Below are 21,075 nucleotides of genomic sequence, written 5' to 3' on the forward strand. Positions count from 1 at the left end.
AATAATGCATTGTTCTTATTTCCAGAATAATAACTTGAAGAACCCCTCATCAGGCAAGTGTTTGACAGTATCTGCAGGAACTCTGATATTAACTTTGTGCAAATCAGCCCAAGCCAGTCAAAGCTGGATCTTCATCAGGGACTTGTCATGGATTTATGTGTGTGGACTCTTCTTTGAGGATGTGTATCAGCTGTGGTGTGATCCGTGTTTAAGTGTTGGTGTCCTACTACAGTAACTCAATTTTTTTTCTTACCACAAAGAAGGATTTTTGTCACTGCTTGGTAAATGCCCTCTTGGCTTAATTATTTGTACTGCTGAGCCTCATGTTAGTTCCACCTAAACTTTGAAAAGACTTTTAGTATAATGCAACTGCTATGCACTTCTTCAAAACAGTTACACAATGTTACACAAGTCTATAAGGCCGGAATGAAAAAGGGGAATCATTGTAGTTGCTCTTTCTTTCACTAGTTATGTATGCGCATGTGACTGCTGAAATAAAGGTCTGTGAATATTCTGTATTTTGATTATAATGTAAGTCCCCTCCAACCAAAGACTTAACAGTTGGCTCTCTTGCACCAGCCCCCTACTCTCATTAAAAATCATAATGTCGATCACCACTGCAAAAAAGAAGGGACTCAAAGCAGATTCCTGATATATTCCCACCCCACCTTAAACTCATCTGTCAGTCCTACCACACACCTCGCAACTGTTTTGCTTTCCACATACATGTCTTGCACCACCTTTAAATACTTCTCTTCCACTCCTGACTTCCTCATGCACTATCACAGTTCCCCTCTTGGCACCCTATCATATGCTTTTTCTATATCAACAAAGACACTGTGCAGCTCTTTTTATACTTCTTCATCAACACTCTCAAAGAAAACATTGCATTGTTGGTGCTGTTTCTTGGCATGAAGCCATATTGCTGCTCACTGACCATCACCTCTGTCCTTATAGCTTCAACAGCTCTTTCCTATCTGTTCATGGTATGACTCATCAACTTTATCCTTCATAGTTACTATAGCTTCACACATCACCCTTGTTCTTGAAAATCAATACCGGTACATCATCATCTCATTCTCCAGGTTAAATACTCTGCTTAAGAAGTCCATTGCTCTCTACCTCCAGTGTCTACACAGTCTCTAGAATGTCTTCTGGTACAGACCGCCTTTCCACTCTCCCTTTTTGCATTTCCTGATTCACTAACTTTCCTCCATTTGTCCTCTTCTCACTCTCATCTTCTTTCATGAACTTTGTTTGAGAAAAAAAACAATTATTTATATAACCATATAATTCCAGTATTTATAAATACAATTATTGCCCCGATGGGCTCTTAGTATTGCGCAGTCATTAATATTTATATAAAGGTTTCATTCAGATTGGGATGGGGGTGCAGGGGAGGGGCGATTAAACACGCCTACTTATGGGCGTGGCGTCACCAGAGTCGACAATGATGGGATCTCGAGCGAGCGCTGGTGAGTTTCTTCCAACCCAATAAAATCTCTCAATTCTGCTTTGTCACCTCAACCGGGAAGTAGACAGGACAGAGAAATAAGCACCACCGAGCAGGGCTGCCGTCGCTGTGAGGCTGCATAAAGGCTGTGGCGTCTTGTCCTGGGTTCACAGGTTTTAACTGCCTGGTTATCATCTCCTTAACGGACCTGTTTGTAAGTAGCATTAGCTTAGCTTGTAGTAGCTTCGCCGCTTTTTTAAACGCACATTGTGTTAGCTACGCGAAAGCTAGGTGCTCTTTTTTTTTTGCTAGCTGGGGTTGGTTCTGTCAGTTCATGTTGTTATAAGAGGATGATAATGTTGAGGCTTTTGTCTCAGGCGAGGAAAACGCTTTGTATCTCCGTTTAATAAAAGTGTCATCAGAGCTCTTCCATACTGCCTACCAGTGCTGCTAACCGCACATTAAATAAAACGCTGGTTGAGCAACAAATTGTCTGCTGGGGTGTCATCCTGAGATGTTCGCCATCCAGCTTTATCATGGTGTTGTGCATTAAGGTTCAGCAGTCTAAACACGGGATTTGGTGGAGGATTTGACTAATATCATTAGAGTATGTTGCTGTGTGTGAGACTATTTCTGGGAGTGAGACTATTTCTGGGAGTAGTAGCTTCCATCTGACAGGCACACACGTGCACTGTTGTTTTTGTGTTTGTCAGTACGTCAATGGTAATGCGGCTTGCAGAAAGTGAAGAAGTCGGTGATAAAATTACTGGATCAACTTGTACTTCCTGATCGGCTAAGCCTGTACCTTTTCCGTTGTTTTTCAACGTTAAGTAATATTCGAGGAAGTAAACGCCTAGTGCCAGGGGTTTTGCCTCATTTAGCTCGTTTTATAAGTCAGATGCACTCTGATGACTGGTAACAACTATAGGGCGAAATCTATTCATTTGGATTCCTTTTTTATAGAGTTCAAAATGTCTTGCTTTGTCACAATCCCAATAGGATTCACTTTTCAGTTATTACAGTTTATTCAGAAACTAGAATCAGATATTTATGTGGGGTTTTTTCCTAAACCTTTTCCTTTTAATTGTTTTTTGTTTTTGTGTTACAAATTAAAAAAAAAAATGCACGTATTAGTTGTGTGAACTGACTCTTCTGGCATTTATTATATTTAAAAATGCCTGAAGGAGTGAAAAACTCCAGTACTAAAGGTGCCATCAAAATCAAAGGTTTTATTGTTAATAAAATAATCATTAAAAATAATATTTGCTCTTTTGAGCATTTTGGAGAGAAGGACGAACACAAGGGGCAAAGATTAGGCGAATGACATTTATTAAATGGTCTAGGCGACCATCAAATTGGATACTCACTGAGGTAGAGTTGATGTATAGATGGATAGCTGCTGTGGTCTTTAACCAAAGTAATTCGTATTATACAGAAATGAACTGGTGGCTGTAGGAGAATGATGCTAAAACAGTACAGCATGTAAGCGTTAATGAAAATGTTAAGTTTTACATTTCTGCGCCAGTGTAAACTTGAGGTTTAAAATCTTAAGCGTCACGCATTAAGAGAGCCATCTGACCAGACCTAAATTCATTCTGCAGAGCGACCGCAACTGACCAGGAGTGAAAGAGAGGTGTCCTCAGCCACAAGAACAAGGAACCCTGCAACAGATGGTAAAGCCCCCAAAGAGCCCAAACCTCAAGATCACCAAGTTGGTCTGAGATTAATAATAATAATAATAATAAGATACCTTTATTAGTCCCACAAGGGGAAATTGCATTATGAGAAAGAAGTAGAAGATGTTCTTAAAGATATTGGGAACAAATTATCTTAGAAATGTTTGCTCTTTTAACGACTTGTGCTGTTTGCGTGAAGTTAAAGAAAACCAAATAAACAAATTAACATTATTTGTGGTATTTATTTGTAAAGGCTGAAAGTTTTGCACACGTGTGATCTTTAAGAAACTATTCATTGCATTGTTTTTCTTTACATTATTTCTTTGAAGGAGAGATTGACGATTTTGAGTGTCTTAGATACTTGTTATGTAGCTTTGGAGGGCGCAGAAAAATTCCTGACACTTTTTCCTTTCAGCTTGAGGCAACTTTGGCTGTGATTGGTGCTATAGAAATGAAATTGAATTGAAATTTGCTCTTTTTCTTGGTCTAACAGGTAAAATGACTTTATCAATTTTTTTGTATGTCTGCTTTTTAGAGAAAATGAGCATCCCTCTCTCTCGCTCTGAGGTGTTTGGGGAGCTGAGGAAGGAGCTCTATGATGATGAAGAGTTTCATCAGTCCGATGTTCATGTCTTCATCATCATGGGCGCATCGGTAAGAGTTCAATCACTCCCTGAAGTCTAAATGTCCCTATTATTTTGGCACATTTAGACTGCAGGGCACTTAGCCAAGAGTGTTTGGCAATATTTTCAAAGAAAGTGTGTTGAAATCCTAAAAAAAACTTGCAATAATTGCTCCCACTGTGATTAGGTAAATGTTGAAACTGATTTCAAAAAGCTTCTGCAAACAAGCACAACTGGGACAGTGTTCAAAACTGAGACAGTGAATCAGGCAAGGTTCCTCTTTGTTGTCATTTGAGGAGAGGTTATAAATGGAACATTTTAATTGATTGGCAGTAATTTTCTGTCTATATAAAGTAATAATTGCACCAGTGTTGTTTTTATTTTACTCGAAGGTCTGTGAACAGTTCACTTGCATAGAATTAATTGGTAAAATGAGCATTGCCTATATTTTTCAATATCTGCAAAATCTAAATGAACATTTTTATTTATTTTTTTGTTACTCTCGGTTACTTTGAGGTTAAAAGGTGAAATGAAATCCATCCAGACAAGTGAATGAAATATGACTCTATTCATGGTATAACGTTTCCTTATACTGCTCAGGTGCTGTGTTCAGGAAATGAAACCATTTCCAGCATTGAAAAACATTTTATTCCCCTTCTTTCCTTGTTGCACAATATTCTGGTTTATCATCATTCTGTGCTTTTACCTATGGGTCCTTCAGTCTTAACTTATCATTAAAAACAAAAAAACACTTGTCCTTAAAATTGCAAAGTCATGCTTTTTAAAGAATAAATCTCTTTTTATTGTCATCTTCAAAGACACTGTTTCAGTTATGATGTCACTGTTATGAAATGTAAAACAAAAATAGCTGCATTTGCTTTATATATGAACATCTAACTGGCTGTGGCATCTATCTGCTGCACTGTGGCTCTTTGTAGGAGAGAGCGGCGCTGTGGCTGTTTTTTGCAGAGTCACAGTCAGCGTTTTCCTTTCACCGTGCTATGTAGGATCAAGAGCAGGCCAGGGCTAGGCTGTGATTAGCCTCACTCTGGTTGTGCTCGTTTTATGTTTGTGTTTCACTATACCGCTTTAAGAGGTGTAACTGCTTTTTCCCTTCAAACAAGGATCATGCCACATATTCAAACATTTATTTACCAAAAACAATTGCCTAGCTTTTGTAGTTTAAGTAGATAATATCTTTATCAGGTTAAACTCTGATTAATAAATGTAAAGAGGGTTGCTGTCATTTTAAATAAATATTATGGATTCAACTTTGTACAAAGTGGCAGGATTACAAGTCAAGGAACTCCCATGTGAGTGTTTTAAATGAGGTGTGTCAAACATAGAATAGAATAGTACTTTAATGCCATTGTACATGTACAATGAAATTATGGGTGCTCCATGCCAACTGTGCAGGAATAAAATATAAATGGTAAGATGGCAGGAATAAATGGCATACAGGAGAAATGTATAATCAAGGAGAATGTATACAAAACAAGAGACATGCACACATTTGAGAACCAAGTTCTTGGAAGTAGTGCAAAGGACTTGGTTTAAGTATCGAGTCCATGTGTGAGTGGCCTGAGTGATGAGGGTTACTCAGGTCATCAGGTGCCTCAGATTGGTGAGGTGGGTGGGCAGAGTTGGGGTGTAGAGGGATGGTGTTTATTAACAGTAACTGAATGGCCCAGGGAAAGAAGCTGTTTGTGAGACTGGAGGTGTGGGACCTGATTGACCTGAGGACACTAGGTAAAATAGGTGGCCCAGTGTCCACAATTGTTCCAGTGAAGAGTCCCATCCAGCCCACTGAGAATTTCAGTGAAATCAATAAATTCTGGAGTTTTTCCACTCTCGGTGATGCCAGCTTTACTACACAGGAACCAAAATCTCAGTTAAAGATAGAAAAGTACTTCTTTTGTCACTGTTTTATGCCTTTCTGCTTGCTGTACTTTGTAAACTTTAATGTACACGTAATGGGCAGGAAAGCAGACATTGTTGAAATGTGTTTTTATTACGATTGCTCACAAAATAAGAATAATAATTTAACAAGAAGTACTGTTTTAATATCTGGCACACTTTTAAGAAGCAAAGTTTCAGTTTTTAAGAAATCTACACTTTACACTTTTCTGTGGCGCTTTTACTGGTCCAACCCATTTGAGATCAATTTATGTCCCCCTAAACTAAAATGAGTTTGACACCAGCATTGGCAATTACATTTCTAATTAAGTTGGCTTCTAATGTTCTGCTATGACCGTTTGGTTACTCTGAGGTTAAAAGGCAATAAAAGTTGTACTTTGGGTTATAACTGATTTCAGAGCCTCTATTGCATTTTATAGTGATTACAAGGCATTAGCCTTTATCTAGCAGACAGGTTGGACCACTATGTTTAAGCCACTAAAGCAGCAGGTTATTCAGTAAGATTTCCATAAGCAGCAGGGCAGTGTTGTCTCCTGGTGGTTGGCATTTGTTTCCACTGGGATTACTGAGGTTGTGCAATTCTTAAATAAGCCAAAGCTGCCTACTTACCTGTAGCAGCACAGTGTAACCGGTTTGCACTGCAGCATCTTTAGACCTTTGTGTGCTTGGAAAATGGCTAATGCTCGCTGAGATTACTAGCCTAAATAAACAGTACACTGACTTGCATGTGACTGTGCTTGTAGCCTGTATTTTGAAGGTGAGATGATATAAGACAGCGGTCCCCAACCCCCGGGCCTCGGACCGGTACCGGTCCGTGAGTCGTTTGGTACCGGGCCGCGAGAGTTGAGGCTCAGGTGTGAAATGTATGGTTTTGAGGGTTTTTATCGGTTTTCAGCGTTATTTTGTTATCGTTTTTATCATTAACTCGGTTTTCCTGGGTCTTTTCACGTGTGTTATGAATAAATCTTCTTTTTTCGGTACCGGTACTAGTTTTATTTTGTTGTATTTATCCGCGACACCTTAAAGGCCGGTCCGTGAAAATATTGTCGAGCATAAACCGGTCCGTGGCGCAAAAAAGGTTGGGGACCGCTGATATAAGATAACTGTTTATTGCCATTGCAAAGTCATACTTAGTACAATAGTACAACGCAATTGGGACACTAAACACAACAAAACACAACGCCGTAAACTTTAAAGTGGATCATATTTGTGTGTGTTTGCTCCAATAGGGGGATCTGGCTAAGAAAAAAATCTACCCAACCTTATGGTGAGTACAGGCTCATTAAAGATACTACTTTAATCTGGATTGTAGCCTCAGAGGTGGGTTATAGTGAACCATGTGTTCCTCTGTTCTCTCCCAGGTGGTTGTTCAGAGATGGCCTACTACCTGAGCAGACGTACTTCGTGGGCTTTGCTCGCTCTGCCCTGACAGTTGATGCCATCCGGATTGCTTGCATGCCATACCTGAAGGTAAACATGGACACTTGATGTAGTGCTCAAACAGATTATTCATTTATTTAATGGAAGAAAGAAGGTCAGATCAGATTGTTATAATGAAATCATATCCACAAAACGAAGATGAGTATTAGAAAAATGCAAATAAATTGAAAACACCATCTTAGTTTGTTGGCTTTTTTCTGTTCTAAATTAAAACTATTTGATAGCGATGTGAGTTATAGCAGCATCACACAAAATAATAGTGATTCAAAGTGTGTAGGAGGGTCTTGAGTTAAATCTCATTTAACTTTGCTAGATCTCAGAACACGGTGCATTTTTTGTGAAAGATATTATCAACAATGTGTTGTCCATACATCAGTAAAGGTTTTTCCTCTCTGGCGCAGGTGGCAGACACAGAAGTAGACCGGTTGTCGGCCTTCTTCGGCAGGAACACGTACGTCAGTGGGAAATACGTAGATGGGGATTCTTTCTCCAAACTCAACACACACATCGAGTCTCTTCCAGGAGGCCCTGGGGCTAACAGGCTCTTCTACTTGGCCCTGCCACCCACCGTCTACCACGATGTTACCAAGAACATTAAGCACCACTGCATGAGCACGAAGTCAGTACACATTCCTGTCTCTGATGTCGATGTGCCACACAGCTTGTTTAATTTTTTTTCTTGTGCTACCTGCTGTATCTGACTGTAAATCCATTTCATGTGAGAGGAGAGTTTGATGCAGTGGATTCTTTGCATTCATTTGATATGAGTGGAATGTCACCTAAAAGTCTGAGGTGTTTATCTGTGGTGTAGGAATTTGTAAATTAACTCCAGAATCTCACACTGAGAAATGAAATGCGAGACATCATGGCAAACCTCCATTGCAATTTTGGAGTAGTAGTAGCTTCAATAATACTGTAATAAAATTTCCATTACCTGTTCTGCTAGCAACAGTTTTGTGGTTCAGTAAACTCAAAACATTTAGACTTTGAATTATCTGTAACTAGTATGTGCATTTGTAAAGAAATACTGGTGAAAACGTACTACTTGCAGTTGGGATTTACTTGTTCTGTCATAATATTTAAAACATTTTCTGTATGGACTATTTTTAAAAAAAAAAAAAAAAAAAAAAAAAGGGACATTTGAAGATATCATCCGGGACTCTGAAGTTATTTCACAATATTTTTATAGACGTTTTAAATGGTCACTTGCTTATTTTCTTTCATTGTCTGCATATCAGTCATGAATGAAATGATTAGTTGCAGCTGTAGTTCATATTTGTGTCTATTTTGGCAACTATTCGTTTAAAATTGTGTTGGATAGGTGGGACTATCAGATGCATTTTATCCCCCCTTAACTCTCAAACACACTGTAAATCTGATCATTTAATATATTGTTAAAGGTTTAAACTATTTGTTTGTGCCCCCCCCCCGTTATTTAGGGGCTGGAACAGGGTGATTGTGGAGAAGCCATTTGGTCATGACCTTCAGAGCTCTGAGGAGCTGTCCACTCACCTCTCGTCCCTCTTCACTGAAGACCAGATCTATCGTATAGATCACTATCTGGGCAAAGAAATGGTGCAGAACCTCATGGTGCTCAGGTAGGAAACCCGAAATATAGTAGCATTTTTTTTTTTTTAAATATGTGACACTTTTGATTGTTGTAAATGTGAAAGCAAGTGGCTTTATTACAGTTTACAGCAGGTGTAGCAGAACAGAGCCTCATGGAGAAATCAAATGTCTGGGGCTTCATCAAAAAACACATTTCTTTTTAGCATCGTTATTCAAGTATGAAGAAGAAGAAGACTTTTTTTTTTTTTTTTTTTTAAATTTTCATTGTAAAAATAATGTGCTCTTGATTGTAAGTTAATTATGCAACACTTCATTTTCAGCTGGCCTGTGGTTTAAAAGAGCCACTATGAAAATCTTGCACCATGAATAGAAAGTGGGGGCTAATCAAGAACAAAACCAAAGATAAATGTTTATGCATGTTGTCATGAACAGCTGTGCTGTTGCTCTGTGTGTGCTGCTGAGCTGAGGATGAATACACTGTGTTCGCTGCAGGTTTGGAAACAGAATCTTTGGGCCGATCTGGAACAGGGACAGCGTGGCCTGTGTCGTCCTCACCTTTAAGGAACCCTTTGGCACCCAAGGTCGAGGAGGCTACTTTGATGATTTTGGCATCATCCGGTGAGGAGAAAAATACTTCAATCATAAAGTTTAATGCTTTTTAAAGTACTGTGAATAAGCAGAATTATATGAGGGCTGCTTTAAGGCAAATGTTACACTTATTTTAGAAAATAAGTGATCACAATTATTTAACAAGGTTACCCACAGACTTTGGATTTATTTAGCTGATTTTTTTTATTTTTTATTCTACGCAGATTACCTTGAATGTTAACAATAATTCAGTTGTGGGGGGCACCCAAAAGAAGTAAATACGTTGAACTAAATCTAAAACAAAGATTCAATGCGCTTATCTCTAATGATGAATATAAAAAGAAGCGGAGTACCAGAGAGTAAATATGTGTAAGAATACTTCCTAATATTTATATTGGGGCAAGACAAACATGTCTTTGGCTATGAGCTATCATCGGTGCAAAGAAAATATAATTCATTGGCAAGCTATATACCATTTATATTTATTAGATATTCAAGTTTTGCTAATGTTACCACACTAGTGAGTTAAAGTGCAGTTGTGTTTTTTTTTTTTGTTTTTTTTTTCTCTTCATTTGTACATTAAGAGCTCACTGCAGGGAGAATGTTAATAGATTTAACCGGTTTTACGAGCACATCAAAACCAACACATGATCAGTTATAATTTGAATTCATTTTGTAACAGTTTTCTGCGTCTTTAATGTGACCACCTGTTCTTTCATTCATAATCAGAGATGTCATGCAGAACCATTTGCTCCAGATGCTCTCCCTAGTTGCCATGGAGAAACCAGCTTCCACCAGCTCTGATGATGTCAGGGATGAAAAGGTACAAAGTCGCCTGGCAGAAACCAAATACTTGTGTTCTGTGTATTAAATGAGGTGTGTCTGGTCTTATACCTTTGTTAGGTGAAGGTGCTGAAGTGTATTGCTCCACCAACCATGTCGGATGTTGTGCTGGGTCAGTACGTGGGGGATCCAGAGGGTGAAGGAGATGCCAAACTGGGTTATCTGGATGATCCCACAGTACCTAAAGGATCAACTCAAGCCACATTTGCCACCACTGTGCTCTACGTACACAATGAACGCTGGGACGGTAAAGGCGCTTATTTGTTAAGAAAAAAAAAGGCGTTTTAAACATTCTCCTGTGCTCATGAAAATGTTTCTCCTCAGGCGTTCCTTTCATCCTTCGCTGTGGCAAAGCACTGAATGAGAGAAAGGCCGAGGTGCGGCTGCAGTTCACCGACGTCCCCGGAGACATTTTTGGAAGTCAGTGTCGCAGGAATGAGCTTGTGGTACGCGTGCAGCCCAACGAGGCTGTGTATGCCAAGATGATGAGCAAGAAACCTGGCGTGTACTTCAGCCCGGAAGAAACGGAGCTGGATCTCACCTACAAGAGCAGATACAAGGCAGGCTCAAGTTTTATTTATTTAATTGCCACACACACTCTGAGATCAACTTTGAGTAGGGCTGGGCCATATCATACCATTCGCGGTAATACCGGTATAATGTTGGGCAACGATAAGAAAATGAAATATCGCGATAGAATATGGGTAAAACGCGCATGCGCAGTGCCTTTGTTTTCATACGCACATGGCGGAAAATGCATGGCGGTGACGGAGAATGAGAAGGGCGAAAGCGGATCGTTGAATCAAACGGATGAACCAGAATTGGTTTGTAAAAATGCTGTAACTTCAGTGGTGTGGAACTGGTTTAGCTTTCGTCCGTCAGATACAAAGCACTATTTTTGGTAGAGCATGCTAGTGGGCCGTCGTTATTACAGTGTTTTTTGGAAAATACGGCACACTTAAAATCAATCCTTTGATTTTTCTGAAAATCGACAGTGCCCCTTATAATCCTGTATGCCTTATGTATGAATTCTGGTTGTGTTTACTGACCTCGAAACAATTTTATGTGGAACACGGCGCTCGAAAGTCTGTCAAATGTCGTAGGCAGGAGCCTCGTGGAGTGATACGTACTGTGCTTCAACATAATATTACCGTATTGTGTGTGTGTGTGTGTGTGTGTGTGTGTATATATAATCTCTTTAAGTTTTGTGGATATTATACATGGTTATGCTGAGGATATGTCGGCCAATTTCCACTGGCAATGCCTTTTGGTTAAACTGTCAGCAAGGAATTTGCATTTGCACTGTTAATTTTTTATATAACTTTAATGCACATAAAAAAACAGCTGCTTGTTTAAGTGAAAATACTATTATTATTATAATTTATATATATATATATATATATATAAAAAATATTTTTTTTTTTTTTTGGTTCTTTGCGCACTAATAAAGTTGTGGAGTTATAAAGTATTTTGTCTAGTGTCAACTATATCGTCAGTTATCGCAAATTTTCAAATGTATATCGTGATAAATATTTTTGTTGTACAAAAATAAAAAAAAAAACAGGTCTCTAACAAAGCTGTTAATATGGTATTTTTCTTTTAGGACGTGAAGCTTCCCGATGCTTATGAGCGTCTCATCCTGGATGTCTTCTGCGGGAGCCAAATGCACTTTGTACGCAGGTCTGTACTTTTCCTTCTCCGCTCTTCTCTAAAGTCACTGCTTGTAATCTAAAATCGCCATCACTAGATGGAGCCAGAGGGGCCTCTTTTTGCTATCAGGTGCTGAGTAGTGAAAACCTTGCACCTCTGTTTGACCTACTTCTGCATGTTGAATTGTTGTCTGCAGTGATGAACTGAGGGAAGCATGGAGGATCTTCACTCCTCTCCTTCATCAAATAGAGAAAGAGAAGCCGAAGCCAATTCCTTACAAATATGGAAGGTAGGAAAGGTTTTACTCAGCTCTCACTTGGAAGAGGAAAATCATACCACATTCAAAAAAAGATTCTTTAGCCTCAGCAAACATGAAGAAATAATTGTGTGTAAAATGCAGCTGAAATATATGAAATCAAAGTATTAAAATAGTAAATCATTAAGGAAACCATGTTTGATATTTAATATGAAGAGATTCCGTTAAGTGTAAGCTTTTACATTGTACTTGCATAATGAAATTACACGGAAAGTTTACATGTAATCAAATTAAAGTCAGCAGGTTTTTAAAATTTTTTTTTTGTTTTTAATGTAATTGCTTATTTTTTTTATTTTTTTCCCCCCTCCTCCTTTTTAGCCGTGGCCCTCAAGAAGCAGATGACCTCGTGCAGAAAGTTGGATTTCGTTACGAAGGCACTTACAAATGGGTGAACCCTCACAGACTTTGAATTGCGATGATATGAGGGATGGTAGGAGGGGTGCAGTAGGGCGAGTGGTTAGATATTTTCCAGTACAGGATCATCTTTGAGAAACAAGGCTTTTCCACGATGTGGATCCATCATGCCGTAAAGACAGAAAATCTCAGGTATTGCAGTTATTCCATAAGGCCTGGTCAAACTTTCACCAGACATTTGTGAGTTGATTGTGTTTTCATGGGCTTGTGCCACAGTTACGGTGGTAGTTTTCATACATTCACAGCAGTTTTCAGCTTTAATTAGAGATGGGATCGAGTCTGTGAAAAAACAGAATGTTCAAGGATTTTTGGGAACAAATTATTCTGCTAAGTGGAACTCCTTATTCCTGTCTTCAGTGATTAGATCAAATATCCAAACCACAAGAACAAAACACTGCAAGCTAAGTGTTGTCCACATAGTGTCAACCAACGGACACAGAAAATGAAGAATAGGAACAAATGTCCGCTAGCTGTCGCTCTTAAATCACCACGATTTTAATGCCATTCTGCTTTTGATCGCATTGTTTGCATTTCTACTTTTGCTGCTGTTTTTCGCCTCCTCTGTGTGGGACCAAGGACATCATGGTGGTTTTAAAAATAAACAGATTAGTTTCCACGAGGCGATTTTCTTCAAAGTGTTTATACTGCGAGTCTTAACTGTCTTCACGGACGAGCAAAGCAGGCTCCTTTTTAGTTTCCGCACTTTGAGCTTCGTTCCCTTTTTGTTTACATTTTTCCAGATATATTTAAGTTGCTGACATTGATTCCATATTTCAAAATCCAGACGACAGTGGCGTGTACCACAGGTCAGCAGTGAATGTCTGTTTTGACGCATTGTATACCGCACACATGTAAAGCTAGCTACATTTCCACAAGTTGTAATAAACTAGTTTTGCTTGTTATCGTGTCGTGTTTTGCCTTCTCGTCTAACCGGCCATCCTGCCTTTGACACAGGAATCAGAATTTCTAAAATGCACGTGGAGAGGGGAGAGGAGGCTTGCTGGAAGAGCAAATCATACATATATCATAACATAGCGAACATATCATACTGACATTGCTTTAAACTGAGGCTCTGACGGAAGGCTTCCTCATTATGCTTGTATTTCTGATGGGAGAGTCTAAGGTGTCAGAGGAATCAAAGATCTATATAAACTGAGAAGAAACCAATGGCGTAACGGGGGGGAAAACAGCTCCAACTACAAGTTTAAACCTGTAAGTGGGGGGAAAAATAAACAAGAAATGCTGTAATTTCTACTGCGATTTCCAATTTCATTGTTTCCTTTCTAATGAAAATGAAAAAAATTAGTCCAGCCATGATTTGATACTAGAATTAATTTATTCAAAGACAAATGTTGATGATTTCAAATGTATTAGTAACTGAGTGAAAACTGGGTCAGGCAGGATAACAGCTACAAATGACGTAGCGGACGGATGTTTTAAGACTAATTCAGATTAATTTCAGCCTGGCATGTTTCCTCATTGATGTGGCCATTGTGGTATATTATACCAATGAATAACCCCATGTAGCTACAGCACTGGATTTTATATGTATTCAGCTAATAATATAAATTAATTTATGCTTGGTCCTTATTGACATTGTTGGAAGTCCAGCTATATATCTAAATACTATCTAAATACAAAGAAATTGATCATACTTTGCAATTATCACACATGTTAATTCCACGTCTGATGATTTATAGGATGGTGTTAAACCTTGATGCACTTCACTAAATGGCATTTTTCTTAACCCCCTCTCCTCATTGGAGTGGGGCTGGAGCCTGTCCCAGCTGCCATAGTGCAGAGGAAACGCATTTAAATGCATGAAGTTCACAATTAAGCACTCTTTAAGTGCTTTCTGCCAGCACTTCTTTCACACTTTTTTGCAGCGTGTATTATTATTATTATTATTTTTTTTTCATTTTTAAACAATGATCACAATGATCTGTTCCTCTTGGCTTAAGTAGGCAGTACTCAGTTGCTCCATTTTTATGTGGAGAAGAGTGAGCTGACATGTTAAATTCCCATTTTTTATGGGGGCATAAAAAATTGGGATGAAAAGCGTCTGATTATAAAAGCAGGTTATGCCTAATGTGAGGCCCATTATCTTTGATGGAGGATTTTAGGATTTGTTGAGCCAGCTAAGGCAAAGACAGCCTAGTTATGTCCAACACCTGCTTACTAACTGCAACAGAGATCTGCAGCTTCATGCAATAATACATCTTCAAGAAGTCATCTTGTTAGCACGACCCATACAGACATAATGAAATTTAAGCCAAGCTGAAATAAACTGTAATTATCCTTTAACTTTTTTTGGTCAGACCACAAACAAAAGCTAAAGACTTGAACCATGCATTTTAAGGCACATTAGCTTTTTCCATTTAAAAACAGTTTTTGTGCGATTGACAGTATTTTTCACTTACAGTACAAGGCAGCAGATGTCAATGAATGATGTAAGACACTTAAAGCATACAGAGACGTGATGAGATGAGGTAATACATCTATTATTAAATAACTTGTGGCGATGGAAAGGTGTTTACTGGACGGAAACATTAAAGATTAATCCCACTCCAGAAGGCAGGCAATGGCCCCGCATTTTCTGAAGTCGTGAATGTTAATTTCTGTATTAGTGTTGTGATTTAAAAACTGACAGATTTAATTAGTTTTAAAACCTAAAAAGCATGCATCTTAAGCAAAAAATAGTGGACAATTACATGAATTGGTTATCCTTCAAGTTTCAGTACACGTCAGGAAATAAAAGTACTTTTAACATGTTGGAAATTCAGTGTTCTGGTTTCAGAATTTGCTGAATTGGAGTTGTAGAGCCACACTTTGCTGGCACCATTTCCTTGCACGACAGCTGTGGTGTGTCCGGTGCAGCCTACACCATCGATTTCTGAACGGCTGCGAAAGTGGTCGTGTTCTCCGTTAAGAAGGCACCTTCAGTTTTGTTTGTTTTGGGTTTTTTTCCCCTCTTTACATGTGTTCTGGGTGGTTCTGCAGACAGCTTATGAACTCTGTGACTGGGTGGCCCTCGAAGCAGATCTGATAGACTGCGTTGAACAGAGGAAACCTAAAGGAAGGAGGAGGCATAGTTGAGTGCTGGAGTGAAACAAACTGATTTCATTTCAAAGCAAATGGAACCTGTGAGTCTGTCTTACTTGTCGACCATGTTTTTGTGCTTGAGGATGAGATAGACCTCAGCTGCTGTCGCTGGTCCCTGCAGCTTCTGGCCATTCAGCATCTCTTTCTCCAGTTCCTCGATGGACTGAATGAGATAAGAACCAAGACATGCTGAAGACTCTTGAGTTTAAAATGAGAGAAGGTGTACACGTCTGACGCCCCCCCCCCGCGAAGAGCAAACAGTAGACTCTATATAAAGGATAGAAGACCCCACTTTGATGTCAGTCATTGGTTTGACCCAGGTGTAGCATTATATTTTTAAACTGAATGCAGCACAGACGTGAACGGCTCTGACTGCGAAGCTCAGAAACTGTGCAAAACGCTTGCAGGAGCAACTTCTTCATACCCTACTGTCCTTTTTAAAATCTGACTGTAGTTTACAACCATCATCGTGCTGCTGAAATACTGCTTCAATCTAGCAACTAAGGCCAAATAAGATGGCAACCTACTTGTGCTTAGATGGAACCACCTCAAAAAACAAAACAAACAAAAAAAGCATGGTGTCCAAGTGGCCACTTTCAATCACGGGTCATCTGTTGGGGGGCAGTCTCTCTCTCTTGCTGTCTGACTCGGACTGCAGTCGCTCCCAGACAGATTGGCGAAAGCTCGGAAATAATTACAGTTTAATTATAAACGCAGGGACACTTCCAACATGATGCAATCAATGGCGTCTGTTGCCATTAATGAAGAGCAGAACATGTCTGTGATGCCTCTCTTTAAAATAAGGGATTTGACTCAACTGGTTTTCAGCTAACTTGTTGTCGTGCAGCAGCTACGTCAGTGGCTCTGTGTTAATGTCATTTTATTAATGGTTCAATACACCAGTGCCACTTTGTAGATGACGTCGCTGACCTGGTTCCCATCTTCAAAGAAGCCATTTCAAAGGCAATGACATTGCAAGTTCATTGCACCCATTTACAATAATCCTCTGGCCACTTTCTGACTCTGTTGTCTTTGGCGTGACTGTAGAATTCAGTAAGAGTCAGAGTTTGCTGGGTTTTTTTTTAAACCAGTTTCTGAATCTTTAGTGAGTATTAGTAGACAATATATAGTGCACACAAAGTATCTCTCAATACATTATGAGAAGTACAGCTGATGGTCACTACACTGCATCAGAGACCAGATTTGTGGGAAGAAAGAGTCAGGACATCACAACAGCACTAACGCAAAATCACATTTGTATTTATTATTTGAGAAAATGTGCTCATTCTAATTGTGTCATGGTGTTGATGTAATTAATATTGGAGAGAAAATGACCAGAATGGGTTTTTTAAAATTTTGCAGATGAACTCGCTCACAGTTCTTAAAAAAAGAAAACTATGCATGTGTCAACCTCTACAGTCTTTGCAACCACAGCTGCTGCCCTCTGCTGGTCATTAGAAATAATGCAGTTTTATACTCCTTGCACAGGAGCATCAGACCAAGAGGTGAGATCCATCTTTAGTGCAGTCAGCATTAGGTGCAACATAATTACTTTTTAATATACTATACATACAAGTTCTCTTGTATTAATAACTTCACTATGTCAAGTAAAAACATTAAAAGGCATGAACTCATCAGTGTGCCCAAGTTTTGACATTTCCAGGAACTACCACAATAATAACCAATAAACCTTTAGCAAAACTTCACATTATATTAAATTATTTAATTTATTATTTAACATTTTAATTCTGAGTCAAATTTGATACTTGAGATGTTTTTGTTAATAGAGCAATCCTTGGACCACGTCACCACAACTCAACTCAATCCAGAATCAGCTGCCAAAACTGTCACAGTTTGGCACAAACTAACTCAGATCCCTACACTTTCCTCTCTCCCCTCACTGCCTCTTGTATTCCTGCCTTTAATGAGAGGAATATATGCCAGGAATATATAAGCATTGCTTCTGCCTGAGCCTATGACATATATACAGTAATTGAACATATATATAAAATATCTTTAAAATTTGTACCTTCCCCGTTCTCACAAAAGCTTCAGCAACTTTGCGGTTACGTCCACCGTAGCAGGTTGTGATGAGGTCGGCCACGCCACAGCTTTCAAGGAAGGTTGCTGAGGACACGGGCCCTTCTTTGCAGAAAATACGGGCGAAGGCAATCATCTCCATCAGGCCCAGCCTGATCACTGCCGCCTTCGTGTTGTCCCCGAAGCCCAGACCGTCACAGAAACCAGCTCCGACCGCAACAATGTTCTGTAGGACACGCACAAAAATAATCGGATATATTAAAATGACTTTTTTTTTATTTGACTCTATACAAAACAGACTAGAAAAAGGCTCCAAAGCCTCATATCTGAGAAGCTGCAATGAGAGAATGCTTGGGCATTATCCTCTCCTATGATATTTTTATTTATTCTTTAATTAAAGGAAAATCAAGCAGAGAAAAAGAACACAACCACCAACAAGCATTCTCTAAAAACATTGGAATCCACATCCTACAATAACATGTGTGTAAAATTTCTTCGAAAACAAAATATTTGAGTTCACATTAAGAAAAAAATCCTTCCAGACTTTTCAACAACCATTTAGATTAATGTCCCGTTAGAGCCAACCCTTTCACAAAGCTCACAATGGGTCCTTAGACATTTTGTTTGGGCAACTTTACTTGAAGTGTTTAAAGTCTCACTGCGTACGTCTACAGAGATCTCTGCTCCTCACTGCCTAATTAACAGTGACTAGATCCCAGCACACTAAATGTGGGGCAAACAGCATGTTTGTGTGTGGCAGTGTGGTAAATGTTAATAATGCTGAGAGAGAGAGTCTGCAATGGTGACGCATCCAATCACACAAACTCTGCAGGAAGAGAATACATTCTTTGGTTTCAACAAAAATAAATGTCTTATGTAATATTCTTCTTACACATATTTAATTTTTAACCTAAATCTTTTGAATCTGTTGTTATCTGTTCTGTGGGGTCATCAGCTTTCAGTTTCAGTGCTGACATGCCCATAGATCAGCATGTCTATATGAGGCACGTGCTTCTTATGTGACTCACAAGTACTGTGTCACTTCACTTTATAACCTCACGCATGTGAAACAGGAACTCTGTGGGGAAAAAAAACTGGGACAAGGGATAAAATGCCTCTACTCTGTTTTGTGTGACTTTTGCTGAGAGTGTAAAAATAGTCATTGGTCCTTGATACCATAAATAAACCTGTGTTGAAATCAAGATGACTGTCCATGTTTTGTAATCGTGTTGCAAGCAGACAAATTCTGCACTGAGAGCTCACCTTCAGGGCTCCGCAGATTTCCACCACATCGTATTCCTCCACTACAGTAACTCGGAAGTTGCTGGTCTGCATGAGCTCCTTCAGGAGAGCACCGTGATTTTTATTCTTACAGCCTGTAAACCAGAAGAAATATATATACCGACTGTAAACCCTGTAAAAAAAACATGATGGAAGCACACGTTGAACCAAAGAACTAGCGCTGAGGTCGCACAAAGCTTTAACCGAAACAAATGTGCTTCCTGTTTTGAGGCTAAAAGCTGCTTATCTGGATCTTTAATTCTTGATTAAAGTGCAAAAATAATTCAACAACAATGGGCCCATTTGAGCGCAACAAAGGGACAAAACTAACCAATGGTTGTCTCACAAAACTTCTCATCAGCAACTTCATTGGCGATGTTTGCACCCATCAGCACGCTCATGGTAATACCGAGCTTCTCTTGGATCACGTCAGAGATGAGTTTGAGTCCATCTGGACCCTCGTCTACGCCCTGAGGGAACAAAAGCACAACATGCTGGTGTCTGGATCAAACACCACTGAATAAACTTGGCAATATTTTGGAGATAAAAGGTGTAAAATCCATATCTTGTAATAAAAAAAAACCTTGATGAGTGATATTCCCAGTGCGTCGTTCTTTATCTTCCCTTTTATGGTGTCACATACTTTCCCCACAAACTGGTGCGGGATCACAAACACCAAAATGTCTGCATCGCTGGACGCCTCCACCAAGTCCGGCACTGCCAGCTGAGAAGGGATGATGACATGTCTTTAAAGCCTGAGGCAACTTACTGTAGAGTAGGAACCTGCTGCATTCAAAAAACTCACTCACTCTTACAGCTGTTAAACTTATTATAAAACTAACAGCTGCAAAGCATCTATTCAAGGACCTTACTTACATATATGAGACAACAGGCACTAAAATGTTTTTTTAAAAATACATTTTTCTTACCACATTTGCTGGCAGCTTGTGTCCAGGAAGGTACTTGACGTTTTCGTGCTCGGAGTTGATTATTTCAGTGAGTTTGCGCCCATTCACAGTCTCCTCAAACACCCACATTTTTACAGTATTGTCGAACTTTGCATTTTTACCAGCATTGGCACCCACGATCTTGGCAATGGCTGAGCCCCTGCGTGGTTAACAGTTACAAGTCAGTGTTCATTTTACGGGAAAAATCAATATTCTCACTCAGTCATACTGTGATCTAATGGGGTGATCATTAAAGGTAACGATTCCTATTTGATCATTAACTAATATTTCAGGGCAAGACGGCAAAGCTGCACGCAGAGATAAGCTGATAACGGTATGCTGCAATCACCAATCCTCCATACTGTTTCCACGGGTGTACACAGAACTCCATTGAGAATTCTTGCAATTGTATTTTAGCATAAGCAGCAGCAAAATGATAATGGCTTTATAACCAGTTTATGGAATGATTTTAATTATTTGGGGGGTAATCATGAATTCGGAAATAAAAAGAAATAGACATACATTTAATTTCTTTCCAAAATAAGAGCTACAACTACAAAAACCCCAGTGTGTGTATAAGAAGAATGTAAAAATTTAATATTTTTTATTCGGCTCATAAACTGAACCCACACACCGAATTTACAGGATGATTTAAAAATCTATTTTTCGTGTCAAATCATCTTTTATCTCTTTGGGGAGGTAACGTTAATTTATTAGACCGGTAAACGGAGGTTCGGTGGCGAACAGCTACTGATGTCTCTGCTACCGCTAATAAGAGCGAGCTAACAGGCGGCAGACACGTTAAAGCTAACGACAAAAATCCCAGTAATGTTGCCAGACTTGTGGCCAGTTTTCTGCGATTATAAGCCGGCTTGTCAGCATGTGACTCCACGCGGAGATAAACCCAACTGTCGCCTCCGCTAACGAAGCCTATCTGGCAGTTACAGGTACAGCAGGTCAAACTTCCCGCACGTTACTGTGCGCCGAGTCCAGCGGATAACCGCACATATGAGACAACCGGACACGGTTCAAAACATCAACACATCGACTTGCCAGTTTCCAGAGCCCACGATGCAGACTTTCTTCGGAGCTGCCATTGTGAAGAGGTAAACCGCTGAGTGTGTGGAGTGAACCTGTACCGACTGCAGTCCAGTTATGCAACACACACACACAGTGCCTCCCTGGTTTTATTGGTCTGCCCGAGGGGAGACACCGG

At 39.4% G+C, this 21,075-nt stretch overlaps 2 protein-coding genes across 4 annotated transcripts; one reads left to right on the forward strand and one right to left on the reverse strand.

The window, feature by feature from the left end:
* The first annotated feature begins 1,423 nt into the window (after nt 1-1,423).
* On the forward strand, nt 1,424-13,391 carry g6pd (glucose-6-phosphate dehydrogenase). 3 transcript variants are annotated; one of them, XM_084918396.1, is made up of 14 exons: nt 1,424-1,475; nt 3,055-3,126; nt 3,665-3,783; nt 6,899-6,936; nt 7,031-7,139; nt 7,511-7,728; nt 8,549-8,707; nt 9,171-9,296; nt 9,996-10,089; nt 10,170-10,356; nt 10,434-10,669; nt 11,713-11,789; nt 11,956-12,048; nt 12,394-13,391. In XM_084918396.1, the coding sequence occupies exons 1-14, from the start codon at nt 1,424-1,426 to the stop codon at nt 12,482-12,484; spliced, it is 1,671 nt and encodes a 556-aa protein (XP_084774522.1). In that variant the 3' UTR covers nt 12,485-13,391. The 3 variants fall into 3 exon arrangements, with proteins under 3 accessions (XP_084774522.1, XP_084774523.1, XP_084774524.1); XM_084918397.1 differs by lacking the exon at nt 1,424-1,475 and adding an exon at nt 1,507-1,667; XM_084918398.1 differs by lacking the exons at nt 1,424-1,475; nt 3,055-3,126 and adding an exon at nt 1,507-1,667.
* A 415-nt stretch (nt 13,392-13,806) lies between these two features.
* LOC146364622 (glycerol-3-phosphate dehydrogenase [NAD(+)], cytoplasmic) lies at nt 13,807-21,075 on the reverse strand. Its single transcript, XM_084918401.1, has 8 exons — nt 20,913-21,075; nt 19,842-20,019; nt 19,496-19,636; nt 19,244-19,382; nt 18,895-19,007; nt 17,621-17,857; nt 15,648-15,754; nt 13,807-15,559 (listed from the first exon to the last, which is right to left on the reverse strand). The coding sequence occupies exons 1-8, from the start codon at nt 20,954-20,956 to the stop codon at nt 15,463-15,465; spliced, it is 1,056 nt and encodes a 351-aa protein (XP_084774527.1). The 5' UTR covers nt 20,957-21,075; the 3' UTR covers nt 13,807-15,462.

Source organism: Perissodus microlepis, chromosome 20, assembly GCF_051167445.1.
Source record: "Perissodus microlepis isolate ML-2025 ecotype Zambia chromosome 20, ASM5116744v1, whole genome shotgun sequence".
NCBI classification, from domain to species: Eukaryota; Metazoa; Chordata; class Actinopteri; order Cichliformes; family Cichlidae; genus Perissodus; species Perissodus microlepis.

Excerpts from the sequence above, each read along its gene's own strand:
- g6pd (XM_084918396.1), top strand. The coding sequence starts at position 1,424 with ATGGGCGTGGCGTCACCAGAGTCGACAATGATGGGATCTCGAGCGAGC. Across the intron at positions 3,784-6,898 it reads TCATCATCATGGGCGCATCG|GGGGATCTGGCTAAGAAAAA; the intron begins GTAAGAGTTCAA and ends TTGCTCCAATAG. Across the intron at positions 7,729-8,548 it reads CACCACTGCATGAGCACGAA|GGGCTGGAACAGGGTGATTG; the intron begins GTCAGTACACAT and ends CCCGTTATTTAG.
- LOC146364622 (XM_084918401.1), bottom strand. The coding sequence starts at position 20,956 with ATGGCAGCTCCGAAGAAAGTCTGCATCGTGGGCTCTGGAAACTG. Across the intron at positions 20,020-20,912 it reads ATCGTGGGCTCTGGAAACTG|GGGCTCAGCCATTGCCAAGA; the intron begins GCAAGTCGATGT and ends TTAACCACGCAG. Across the intron at positions 19,383-19,495 it reads TGGGAATATCACTCATCAAG|GGCGTAGACGAGGGTCCAGA; the intron begins GTTTTTTTTTAT and ends TTGTTCCCTCAG.